The sequence below is a fragment of the Numenius arquata genome, chromosome 26, assembly GCF_964106895.1.
Source record: "Numenius arquata chromosome 26, bNumArq3.hap1.1, whole genome shotgun sequence".
Classification (NCBI taxonomy): domain Eukaryota; kingdom Metazoa; phylum Chordata; class Aves; order Charadriiformes; family Scolopacidae; genus Numenius; species Numenius arquata.
This window is the reverse complement of record NC_133601.1, coordinates 2449888-2461748: the sequence shown is the minus strand read 5'-3', so window position 1 is coordinate 2461748 and position 11861 is coordinate 2449888. Positions and strand designations below refer to the sequence as shown.

The 11861-nt window shown below is 63.2% G+C and overlaps 2 protein-coding genes across 2 annotated transcripts in view; both read left to right on the top strand.

Annotated features, from left to right (window-relative positions):
* Positions 1-1347: 1347 nt before the first annotated feature.
* EGR3 (early growth response 3) lies at positions 1348-3553 on the top strand. The gene is made up of 2 exons (XM_074164150.1): positions 1348-1501; positions 2505-3553. The coding sequence occupies exons 1-2, from the start codon at positions 1348-1350 to the stop codon at positions 3551-3553; spliced, it is 1203 nt and encodes a 400-aa protein (XP_074020251.1).
* Positions 3554-10064: 6511 nt separating this feature from the next.
* The window catches only part of BIN3 (bridging integrator 3), a 48162-nt gene continuing 46365 nt past the window's right edge, over positions 10065-11861 (top strand). Inside the window, exon 1 of the mRNA XM_074164152.1 lies at positions 10065-10112. Within this exon, the coding sequence (XP_074020253.1) occupies positions 10105-10112 (8 nt within the window). The 5' untranslated portion in view covers positions 10065-10104. The remainder of the gene's footprint in view (positions 10113-11861) is intronic.

Sequence of the window (11861 nt, the reverse complement as noted above, 5' to 3'; positions counted from 1 at the left end):
GGTGAGTGCGGAGGGAGGGACCGGTGCACGGTGCCCAACGCCCGGTACTCGGTGCACGGTGCCCGGTAGAGGTTGCCCGGTGCACGTTGCCCGGTGTCCCGTGCTCGGTGCAGATTGCCCGGTGCCCAGTGCAGGTTGCCCCGGTGCCCTGTGCCCCATGCCCTGTATCCGGTGCAGGTTGCCCGGTACTCGGTGCAGATTGCCCTGGTGCCTTGTGCCCCGTGCTCTGTGCAGGTTGCCCGGTGCTCAGTGCCGGTTGTCCCAGTGCCCAGTGCCCCATGCCCGGTGGCCAGTACTGGATGCAGGTTGCCCGGTGCCCAGTGCCCCATGCCCGGTGGCCGGTACTGGGTCCGGGTTGCCCCGGTGCCCTGTGCCCCATGCCCTGTATCCGGTGCAGGTTGCCCGGTGCCCAGTGCCGTTTGCCCCGGTGCCCTGTGCCCCATGCCCTGTATCCGGTGCAGGTTGCCCGGTGCCCCCTGCCCGGTGCCCCGTGCTCGGTGCGGGTTGCCCGGTGCCCAGTGCCGGTTGCCCCGGTGCCCAGTGCCCCGTGCTCGGTGCGGGTTGCCCGGTGCCCGGTTGCCCCGTTTCCCTGTGCCCCGTGCCCTGTATCCGGTGCAGGTTGCCCGGTGCCCTTGTGCCCTATACCCGGTGCGGGTTGCCCTCTCCCGTTCTCCCCGTTGCCCGGGACGGCGAGCAACCGGCCCCGCTTCCTGCTTTCTAATGTTCCATTGTGCGGAGCTTCCATTGTGACGTCTCGGCCTCGGCTCGGCTTTGTCTGTCCATATATGGGCAGCTACGTCACGGAGCGCTCCCGCCGCCCGGATAAATGGGCTGCGGAGTCCCCGGCGGAGCAGTCGGGCGGCAGCGAAGGGAACCTGCGAGCGGAGCCGAGCGCGGGAGGGAGCCGGGGAAACGGGGGACGGGGACCGGGGAACGGGAGCGAGGGAGCGATCGAGAGAGACAGAGAGAGAGAGAGGAGGGGTTAAATCCTCCCACCCGCTTCTACAACCACATCTGCCAGCCAGATCGCCCCCCCCCCCCCCCTCCTCTCCCCTCCCTCCCCCCCCCCCCCTCCCCTCGAGGAAACACCACCAGGGACCCACGGAGGACAGCACACCACCCACCCACCCCCTCCCTCCTCCGCGGCCACCCCCGGCTCCCCCCCCCCCCCCCCCTCCCCCTCCGCCCCTTCCCCTCCTCCTCCCCGGTTCCCCCCCCCCCCCCCCGCCGCCCCCGCCCCAACTTTTTCTCTTGCATGATTTCCCTCGCACGGATTTGCCACTCGGATGTTGTTTCCTCGGGAGCTGAGCTCGGAGCCACGTTGAACCAGCCTTTTCCTCCAGTGCTATGACAGGCAAACTACTGGAGAAGCTGCCGGGGACCATGAACACTTTGATGAACCAATTGCCTGACAATCTGTACCCAGAGGAGATCCCCAACTCTTTGAATATCTTCTCCAGCAGCAGCGACTCGGTGGCTCACTACAACCAGATGGCTGCAGGTAAGGGGGTTGCGGGGGGGGGGGGGGGGGAAGGAAAATGGGGAGAAGGGGGGGGGGGGGGGGAGCCGGTGGGGCGAGGAGGAGGACGCCGTGGGTAGGGTGTCATGGAGCCTCGGAGGGAAAGGAAGAGCTGGGGCTGTGGGGAGCAGCGTCGTCGTGTCCCCCCCCCTCCTACCCCCCACCCCCCCCCCCGCACCCACCCACCCCTTTCCTCGCCGTGTCTCCGCGCCGATCGCTGCAGCGCTGCTGCCGAGCCGCCGCCGCAGGTACGGGGACGGCGGCCGGGGCTCCGTGGGGAGGAGGACACGGGAAGGGGGGGGGGGGGAAGACGACGACGGGGAGGGGACGGCCGGGTCGTCCCCCCCCCCACCCCCCCACCCTCCCCGGGATCCGCGCGGGTGCGGAGGCGCCGCGGACACGCGTGGCCGCCCCCCCCCACCCCCTCCGCCAACCCCGCAGCGGTTCCCCGGGACGCGGCGCCGACTTTGCCGGAGCGTGGGGTTTAGGGAAGGAGGGGGGGGCGGGGGGTACACACACACACACGGACATGGGGGGCACAGGTGAGCGCCGAGGGCGGGGAAGGGGCTCCCCGCGTGTCCCGGGCTAAACACCCACCCCCCCACCCCCTCCGTGTTTCTCCTCGCCGGGGCTCGGTGCAGGGAAGGCGGCGAGTCGGTAACGGCGTCGGCGGGGCTGGACGGGGAGGAAGCCTACCTGTAACCGCAGGTACCTCCTTCCCCCCGCCCGGTGTGTGTGTCCCCCCCCCCCACACCCCCGCGGGGCATCCCGGCTGGTGGCGGGGGCGGCAGCCCGGCCCCGCATCGCCGGGACCCCCGGTAGGCAGCGCCGCGGGGTTGGGGGGGAGGGAAACAGCGAGGGGTAGGAGGGGAGCGGGGCCGGGGGATGGCGGGGTGGGGGGGGCCCGGAGCATCCCCGGTGCCCCCCCCCCGGGGCGGTGCGGCCCTCCCGGCTCACCCTGGCCCGCTTCTCTCGCACTTTGCAGATAATGTTATGGACATTGGCTTAGCGAACGAAAAGGCCGGTCAGGAACTCTCCTCCTATTCGGGGACTTTTCAACCCGCCCCGGGCAACAAGACTGTCACCTACCTGGGGAAATTCGCCTTCGACTCGCCCTCCAACTGGTGCCAGGACAACATCATCAGCCTGATGAGCGCGGGCATCCTGGGGGTGCCGCCGTCTTCGGGGGCGCTCACCAGCACGCAGAGCTCGGCGGGCAGCATGGGGCCGCCGCAGGGCGAGGTGGACCAGATGTACCCCGCGTTGCCGCCCTACTCCTCCTGCAGTGACCTCTACCCGGAGCCCGTCTCCTTCCACGACCCCCAGAGCAACCCCGGCCTCACCTACTCCCCCCAGGATTACCAGGCGGCCAAACCCGCCTTGGACAGCAACCTCTTCCCCATGATCCCAGACTATAACCTCTACCACCACCCCAACGACATGGGCACCATCACGGAGCACAAACCCTTCCAGAGCTTGGACCCCATCCGCGTCAACCCGCCCCCCATCACCCCTCTGGAGACCATCAAGGCCTTCAAGGACAAGCAGATCCACCCGGGTTTCGGGGGGCTGCCCCAGCCGCCCCTCACCCTCAAGCCCATCCGACCCCGCAAGTATCCCAACCGGCCCAGCAAGACGCCGCTCCACGAGCGGCCCCACGCCTGCCCCGCCGAGGGTTGCGACCGCCGCTTCTCCCGCTCCGACGAGCTCACCCGCCACCTCCGCATCCACACGGGCCACAAGCCCTTCCAGTGCCGCATCTGCATGCGGAGCTTCAGCCGCAGCGACCACCTCACCACCCACATCCGCACCCACACCGGCGAGAAGCCCTTCGCCTGCGAGTTCTGCGGCCGCAAGTTCGCCCGCTCCGACGAGCGCAAGCGGCACGCCAAGATCCACCTCAAGCAGAAGGAGAAGAAGGCCGAGAAGGGGTCGGCCGGCCAGCCCCCCGCCGCGCCCCCCACCGCCGCCGCCGCCGCCGCCGCCACCTCGCCCCCCGTCGCCCTCGCCCCCGCCGTCACCACGTGCGCTTGAGGGACTGCGGGGAGCGGCGGGCTGGCACCCCATCTTCTCTCCTGCCCTTCGCACAGCTCGGGGAGGGGGGCGCCTCACCCCACCACCGGGTTCAAGATGCCGGGGGGGTTTAAGGGGGGAGCTGCGCTGCACTGGTCTATTTTGCCCCCACCCGGATTGACCGGGGCCAGGCTGCCCGCACCAGGATCCTGCCTGCACTTGGATCGACAGGACCCGCACCGCCTGGATCCCCACTGCCCGGACCTGCACTGCCCGGGGCCGGGTTGCCCGCACCCCGGATTGCCCGGGTCCCGGCTACCCGCATCCCGGATCGTCCCGACCCGCACTGCCCGGGTCCCGGCTACCCGCACCCGGCTCACCCGGATCCCTGTTTCCCGCACCCCCGGTGCCCGGATCCCTGTTTCCCGCACCCGGCTCACCCGGATCCCTGTTTCCCGCACCCCCGGTGCCCGGATCCTTGCTTCCCGCACCCGGATTACTCGCACTGCCCGGATCCCGTCTGCCCGTACCCGGATTGCCCGGACCCGGTTTTCCCGGCTCCAATCTTCCCGGATCCCGCCTGCCCGCACCCCGCATCTCCCGGCTCTCCCGTACCCCAGTTTGGCCCGGATCCGAGTTGCAGATCCCGGGGATTCCGACTGACCTGGATCCCAGGCAGCCGGATCCCAGGAACCCGCCCGGTTCCCCCGAGGGGCTGGGTTGGTCGGGATCGGGCCCTCCTGGATCCCACTCTCCCGGTTCCCCCGAGGGGTTGGGCTGCTCGGGATCGGGCCCTCCCGCATCCCACCCGCCCGAGCGGAGATGGATGGATGGATGGATGGATGGATGGATGGAGCCGATCCGGCTCCTCTCTGCCCGCCTGGGCCCGGATCCGGCCCCCTGCGCCCCCCTCCCCTGTAGTTCCCTCTGTGCCCCCCCCCCCTCGCCCCCCCCCACCGGCACCGGTTCCCCGCGGCGGAGGTAAGCGGGCTCGGGTCCCCCCAAGCCGGGCTGGCGGGGCGGGGGGAGGCTCTGCGGGTCCCCCGCAACTTCGGGGGGCGGCGAGGAGCGATGTCCCGGCAGCAGCTTTTGGGTTTGTTTTGGTTGTTTTTTTTTTTTTTTCCTTTTCTTTTCTTTTTTTTTTTTTTTTTTTTTTTTTTCAGCAGAAGGGAAATTCTTTACAGAAATGCAGAAAAAAAAAAAACCCCACCCCAGTATTTTGCTGAAGACTTTTTATAATGTGAGATATTTTTATTTTATTTTATTTGGTCACTTTAAACCAACCAACCACCTACGGAGGAGAAAAATCAATTAGTCCTCTTATTTTATTTTATTTTTATTTTTTTTTTTTTCTTTCTCCTTCTGGTATGTGCATGTCATTGCATGACTGCTCTGATTTTTTTCTTCTTTTGTTTTAATAAAACTGTGCTCAGACATTTAAGCTAAACTAAGCAAAAATAATAATGACTTAAAAAAACAAAAAAATCTTTGTTGCCAAAAGGTCGTGCTATCCAGGTTTGATGTCTGCATGTGAAAAAAAAAACCACACACACACACACACACACACACGCAAAAAAAAAAAAAAAAACCATTAAAAACGTACAAAAAATAAAGAGAAGAGAAAGAATGCAGTTTTAATTTATGTGAACCGAAAGGAGCAAAAAAAAAAAAAAAAAAAAAAAAGCAAAAAAAAAAAAACCAAACCACAATCAGGTTTAACCACACAAACCTAAGGGAATGATATTTTTTGAAAGACTTTTGTATAAAGTTGAGTACTTAGAGAAAAAAAAAAAAAAATCATACCAGATGTAATATATTTTGTGGATGTTTTTATTTCTTGGATTTATAGTACCTTATACTAAGGTTAAAAAAAAAAAAATAATTATGCTTGATATTGTGAAAAGGTGATAATTTTCACACACATTTCATTTGCTCATTTGTCACGTTGTAATGCAAATATGATAGTTAATGCATACAGCATTTTTAAGGGAAAAAATCAGAAATATTGAACTGATGTATTGTTGTACCATTTGCACTGTGAGCAAATGCTAATGCAGTAAATATATTGTGTTTGCTGACAATCAAAAGCTGTAGTAAATATCTTTATTTTACCTTGCTTAAAAAAGATCTGTGACGGTTTGGAAAAAAAAAAAACCAACAACAAAAAAAAGTCTCTAATATGTAAGGGGGGGGTGTTAAAATGGCTGGAAATGTGTAGGACGGTGGGTGCTGTGCCTCGTTACGGGCGACTTTGGAACCTGTTTGTACCTATTTTATTTTTTTTTTTCCCTAGTGTTGTATTTTCTTAAATATTTATTTTTTTTCAGTATGATTTTTTTAAATTTTATTTATTTTATTATTTTTTTAAAAAATAACCCAACCTTTTCTCAGCCCCCCCCCCCCTCCCCACCTCCCTTCGGTTCTATTCGCAGGACGACCGTGCCCAGACCAGCCGGCCAGGATGTTGGGTGACCCCGAAGGTGACCGGCTCCCGGTGTGTCCCCCTCTTTTCCCAGCCACGTGGGGACGTCATGCGCCTCGAAGTCCTGTCCCCCTCCCAAAAAAAAACCACCGCGTCCTTGGCTTGCCCTTGACCTTGCGTCTTATTTTTCCCCCCCGGCTCGTGCCGTCGTCGCCGCCGCCTTGACCCCGGCACCGTTCTGCCGGGTTGCGTCTGTCGGATAACGGTGGGCCAAAGAGGATCGCGCCGCTTCAGCCGGTAATTAGCCCCCGTGGCCTTTCGCCGGCCAAATCGCCCCAGGTGGAAAGCGGAGAAGGGATTTTGGCCAGGCTGGGTCGGCTCGGGTTAAAAATAACCCACCGAGTTCCAGAGCCGGAGCTTGGACGGGCGGAGAGATGGAAGGGAATGAGGCGCTTGGATATTCGGAGAGCGGACGCACGGGTGGTGGCCCGTGATGGTTAAATCCTTGCCCAAGGATGGGGCTGGAGCCCTGGTTCTTCTGGACCTGGGATGGTGCTGGAGGATGATGAGGGTCTGGGTGTCCCTTGGTCCATGGGGGTCCAGCCCTACTGGGCTTGGACATGACCAGAGCAGTTGAGCGTCCCAAAAGCTTCTCCTTTTCCCAAGGCTCGTTGGTGGCTGGCGTTGGCACCGTGGTCTTTCCTGGCATTCCTGGGGCGTGGAGGTATCGGCATCGCCGTCAAATTTCCCCGTCTTTTGATCTGTATCTGTAGCCGGGCCCTGGAGAAGCTGCTGCTCCCACCAGCTCTGCCCATCTCCAGGGCTTCGCTGAGCTCCCCGGCTTGGAGAGGGTTTAATTTCGGGGGGAACGTGGGGACAGACGGTGCCCGGGGTGGCCACCTGGTGACTCCTGGCACGCCTGGCCAGGGATGGGACCTCGTGGCATTGGGAGAATTGGCTCTGGAGCCCACAGGAGCTGTGTCGGGTGGGCTCCTGCGTCCCCAGGTGGATTCCCAGGTGGTTGAGCCCTTGGTGACCATTAGGATGAGGCTGGAGCAGCTGCCGGATTCGGCGTGGGGCAGGAGGGATGGCGGGGGCTGCCGTCCATGGTGTGGATTGGGGTGAGCCAGGGCTGCTCTTTCCTCGGTGCTCCGAGCACCTCGGAGGTCCCACGGCGGTTGGGGGCTGCGTGTTGTTTTTGGAGCTGCTGGTCCTTGCGGTGTCCCCTTGTGTGGCTCAGACAAGCCCAGGTGGATGGGTAGGAGCTGGAGCCACCATGGACACAGATGGTGGCATGGGGAGAGCCACCATGGCCCCCAGCATCGTCTGAGGGTGCTGTGGTGGTGGTTGCGCCCATCTCCATGTGTGGCTGGTGCTGAAAGATGTTGGAGACGGTGGGCACGGGAAGGTGGTGGCACGGCAAAGGTGATGCCACACTGTGTCACGGAGAGGAGCCACCCAACATTGCTCTCCAACGCTTTGGGCTCTTTGGCTGCAGGCGAGGAGGAGGAGGGAAGGAGCCCACCAGGCATCAACGGGGCATCGCGACCCTGGTGCCAGGCCGGGGACCCGCTCTGCCACCCAGGCGCAGGCGTTCCACCAGGCAGGATCACCCCCTGCACGGAGCAGGAAGGTGAGGAGCACCCTTGGGTGGCAAAACACGCGGAGCGCGTGCAGCACCTTGCACGAAAAATGTTGGTTGCTACGGAAACACGGCACTTTCTATCCCTGTTCTGGGCTATCTGTGTTCTGGGGAGGAGGGAAGGGCTTGCCAGTCACGTACCAGCTCAACACAACTCGCTGCCTTTCCCTTCTCCACGGCGGCTCCGGGTTCCCGAGGAGGCCACCAACACCTCGCTCCTCTCCGCTGAGGGTCTTCGGGGCTTTACAAGCTGCTGTTGAACCCCAAGAGCTCTCCACGGGATGGGATTTGCTTCTGAGGAGGAGCACCAAGAACCGAAACCCCCCATCCCCAGGGATGGGAGCGACGAGGACCCGCCCCCAGAAGCTCCCGCTTTGCAGCTGGAAGCTCTTGATGCCGCAGATGTTGGTGGGATCTTCCCAGCCACCGGTTCAACCTTTCCTGCTGCTTCGGCAGGAGACGGCTTCTGCTGAAGGTCTGGATGGTTTCTGGATCACCCCCACCTTCGTGTCCCACCCTGTGCCAGCGCCATGAGGATCTGTCCCCCCCCCCGGCTTTTCCTCCCCATCCCTGGCCGGGGTGGCAGGTCCCACCTCTGCTCTCGGCAGAGCGTTTCAGAGGAACGGCCCAAACTTGCCCCCCTGCCCCGGCACATGCCAGGGTGCCACGTGGGGCAGAACCTCCACGGAAGATGCCCCCCCAAGCCCCGTGGCCATCGGGACGCCCGGATGCCAGGACCTGCGTGTCCCAGCTTTGCTTCCCCACCGTTGTCCCCTGCGCCCCGAGTCGCCGGCGTGGGGGCATCGGTGGGGACAGCGGTGGCCGGGAGCAGCAGCGTGTCCCAGCGGGAAGCGGGAACTGCCAGAAAACCCTTCCCGGGCACCAACCTCCCTCCATCCTTCCTCTTCCTCGCACCCACGCCTCAGCCCCGCTGGTTGCCCACCCAGGTCTGTGTGTGTGCCCGTCCCCCCCGTCCCCCCCATCTCCCCCCCTTCCTCGTTAATCCTCTGTCCTCACCGGTGTTGGTAACACCTTCCCAGTTTAGCATCATCCTCCCTGGCTGTAATTACCGCGCTGTTTACCTCCACCTGCTAATTGATAAAGCCACCCCCTGGCGCCAGTCCCGGGTCTCCTCCCCTTGGCCCCGTGCGGTGGCACGTGCTGTCACCAGCCCGGGGTCACCGGGACGTCACCCTGGGGTTGGCGATGGGGGGTCCCAGGGCACCCAGAGCTTGGTGGGGATCGAGGGGGGGAGGAGGGTGTTTGCTTCGTTCCACTCCCACTCGATGGTGGTTGGAGCTTGGGGGGGGTGGGTGGGTGCTTTTTGGTCACCAAAAGGGCTTTGCTGCCCCCTCCACCCCTGCCCAGGCTCCTGGAGCTGGATTCAGGGGGGGGGTTCTCCCCAAAAGTGGGTGTTCCTGACCCTCCCTGTGCCCTCGCCCACCCCAGGGTGCTCCCAGGCACCCCAAGCCCATACCCTCACCCACCCTAGGGTGCTTCTGGGCATCCCCTCCCCATGCTTTCGCCCACCCCAGGGTGCTCCCAAGCATCCCACACCCTCACCCACCCCAGGGTGCTCCTGGGCATGCCCTCGCCCACCCCAGGGGTGCTCCCAGTCAGCCCCCTCCCCACGCCCTCACCCACTCCAGGGTGCTCCCAGGCACCCCTCCCCTCACCCACCCCAGGGAGGCTCCTATCCATCCCCTCCCCATGCTCTCGCCCACCCTAGGGTGCTCCCAAGCACCCTTCACCCCTTGCCCACCACAGGGGTGCTCCCGGTCACCCCCCTCCCCACACCCTCACCCACTCCAGGGTGCTCCTGCGCATCCCCTCGCCCACCCTAGAGTGCTCCTGGACACCCCTTCCCCTCGCCCACCCCAGGGATGCTCCTATCCATCCCCTCCCCATTCTCTCCCCCACCCTAGGGTGCTCCTGGGCACCCTCTCGCCCACCCTAAGGGTGCTCCCAAACACTCCTTCCCCTCGCCCACCCCAGAGGTGCTCCCGGTCACCCCCCTCCCCATGCCCTCACCCACCCTGGGGTGCTCCCGGACACCCCATGGTCATGCCCTCGCCCACCACAGGGTGCTCCTAAGCACCCCTTCCCCTCGCCCAGCCCAGGGTGCTCATGAGCACCCCCTCCCCGTGCCCTCACCCACCCCGGGGTGCTCCCAGCCACCCCCTCCCCCCCGGTGCTCCCGGGTTTGGAGGGGGGGGGGGGGCGGTGGTTTTACTCCAATGCTCCTCCCTTCCCCCCCCCCCCCCCGCTCCGTTCCCGGTGTTTGCACGGAAACCCCAGGGTTTTAAAGCTGTTTTTTCCCCCTTTTCCGCCGCCGGACACGACCGCGGGCCCCCTGCCCCGTTCCGTGACGTCACGCCCCCCCCTCCCTGACGTCACGCCCGGCGCGGCACGCGGCGGGGTTAACGCTCCTCCCGCCCAATGGCGGCGAGACCGGAAGGGGCGGGGCAAAGCGCGGCGGCACTTCCGGGAGCGGCGCGGCGGGGGACGATGAGCTGGTGAGTGCGGGACCCCCGGGCCCGGCCTGGCCGCGCCGTGCCCCGACCCGACCCGCCGCCGGGACCACCGGCACCGGCCTCCGCCTCTGCGGCTCGACATCGCCCCCGCCGACCGGTACAGCCCGCGGCGGCGCTCGGCCCGCCAGACCCCGGGTTTTCGCTGCCGGGCCTTGCGGCCTAGGGGGGCCCGGGGCTGGCCCGGCGGGGGCCTTGGTGTGGTCAGGTTTGGCCCTGGTGTTCGCCCCAAGCAGGCCCCAGTGGTGGCCCGGCGGGGGCCCCGGTGCTGGTCGGGCTTGGCCCCGAGCAGGCCCCGGTGCTAGCCCGGCAGGAGGCCCGGTGTTGGTCAAGCTTGGCCCAGTGGGTGACCCGAGCCTGGCCCCGGCGCTGGCCCAGTGGGAGCTCCGGTGCTGATCAGGTTTGGACGCTAGCTTGGCCCCGGTGCTGGCCCGGTGGGGGCCCCGGTACTGGCCCAGCTTGGCCATGGGGCTGGGCCTGAGCAGGTGTCGGTGCTGGCCCTGAGCAGGTGTTGGTACTGGCCTAGCTTGGCCATGGGGCTGGCCCTGAGCAGGTGTCGGTGCTGGCCCAGCTTGGCCCCACTGCTGGCCCCGGTGGTGGACCCAGGAGGGCCCCAGTGGTGGCCCGGCAGAGGCCCCGGTGTTGGTTGGGCTTGGCCCCGAGCAGGCCCCAGTGCTAGCCCAGCAGGAGGCCCGGTGTTGGTCAGGCTTGACCCAGTGTGTGACCCGAGCCTGGCCCCGGCACTGGCCCGGTGGGAGCCCTGGTGCTGATCAGGCTTGGATCCCAGCTTGGCCCCAGCGCTGGCCCTGAGCAGGCCCCAGTGCTGGCCCAGCTTGGCCCTGGTGCTGGCCCTGAGCAGGCCCCAGCGCTGGCTAGGCTTTACTCTGGTTCTGGCCAAACTTGGCCCCGGTGTATCTGCCCCAAAGCTGTCTCTGTAGCCACACACACAGTATATGGGTGTCTAATGGGTGTGCACCCGGGGGGGGCCTCACCTGTGTCCATAGCAGCTGCTGCCCATCCTTCCCTGGGCCTTCATCCCGGGTCCGGGGATCACCGTCTGAGCCCCTTCACTCCCTGCCCTCCCACCTCCCCGTGCCTGGATGCTGCTGTGGGGCGAAGGGTTTGGTGCAGGGGGTCCCCAAAGGTCCCTGGCAGCTCCGTGAGGCTGAAATGCTGTAAAACCGCCTTCAACCCCATTAAAGTAAAGCTTTTTTGTTAAAAAAAAGAGAGAGTTCCCACGTGTGTTTGAATTAGACTTGTGAAAGGCTCGGTTTGGCTACCACGGTGCCTTTGGCTTCTGCGTGTCTCACCACTGTTTATTTAAACTAATTATATTAGAAATTAATCTTGACTGCCGTGTGCATCCTGGATAGTCCCCTAGAGCCAGCACCGTTGTAAGAGGTGAAGGATGTGATGGTTTAAAGGAAGAAAAAGGCCTTCCCCTTGCCTGGCTGGCTTTGCCAGGGCAGGCACAGGGTGAAAATGGGAAGATTTTTTTGGGTTGGGAGTGGGGGAAGTTGTGGTCTGGAAACATTCTTCAACAATATAATGACGCGCACACAGGTACCTATTAAAATGAGGCCTTTTGGTTAAAAATACACACTTATCCACTGAGTTCATTTTTGTTTTGCTTTAGTCATCTCGGAGCAGCCATGATTATAGACAGCGTTGGGTAACGAGGGGCTCAGAGCCGCCTTTTGCCCTCCTGAGCTCTGTGGGCAGCGTGGCCCGGGG

Excerpts from the sequence above, each read along its gene's own strand:
- EGR3 (XM_074164150.1), top strand. The coding sequence starts at position 1,348 with ATGACAGGCAAACTACTGGAGAAGCTGCCGGGGACCATGAACACTTTG. Across the intron at positions 1,502-2,504 it reads CTACAACCAGATGGCTGCAG|ATAATGTTATGGACATTGGC; the intron begins GTAAGGGGGTTG and ends CGCACTTTGCAG.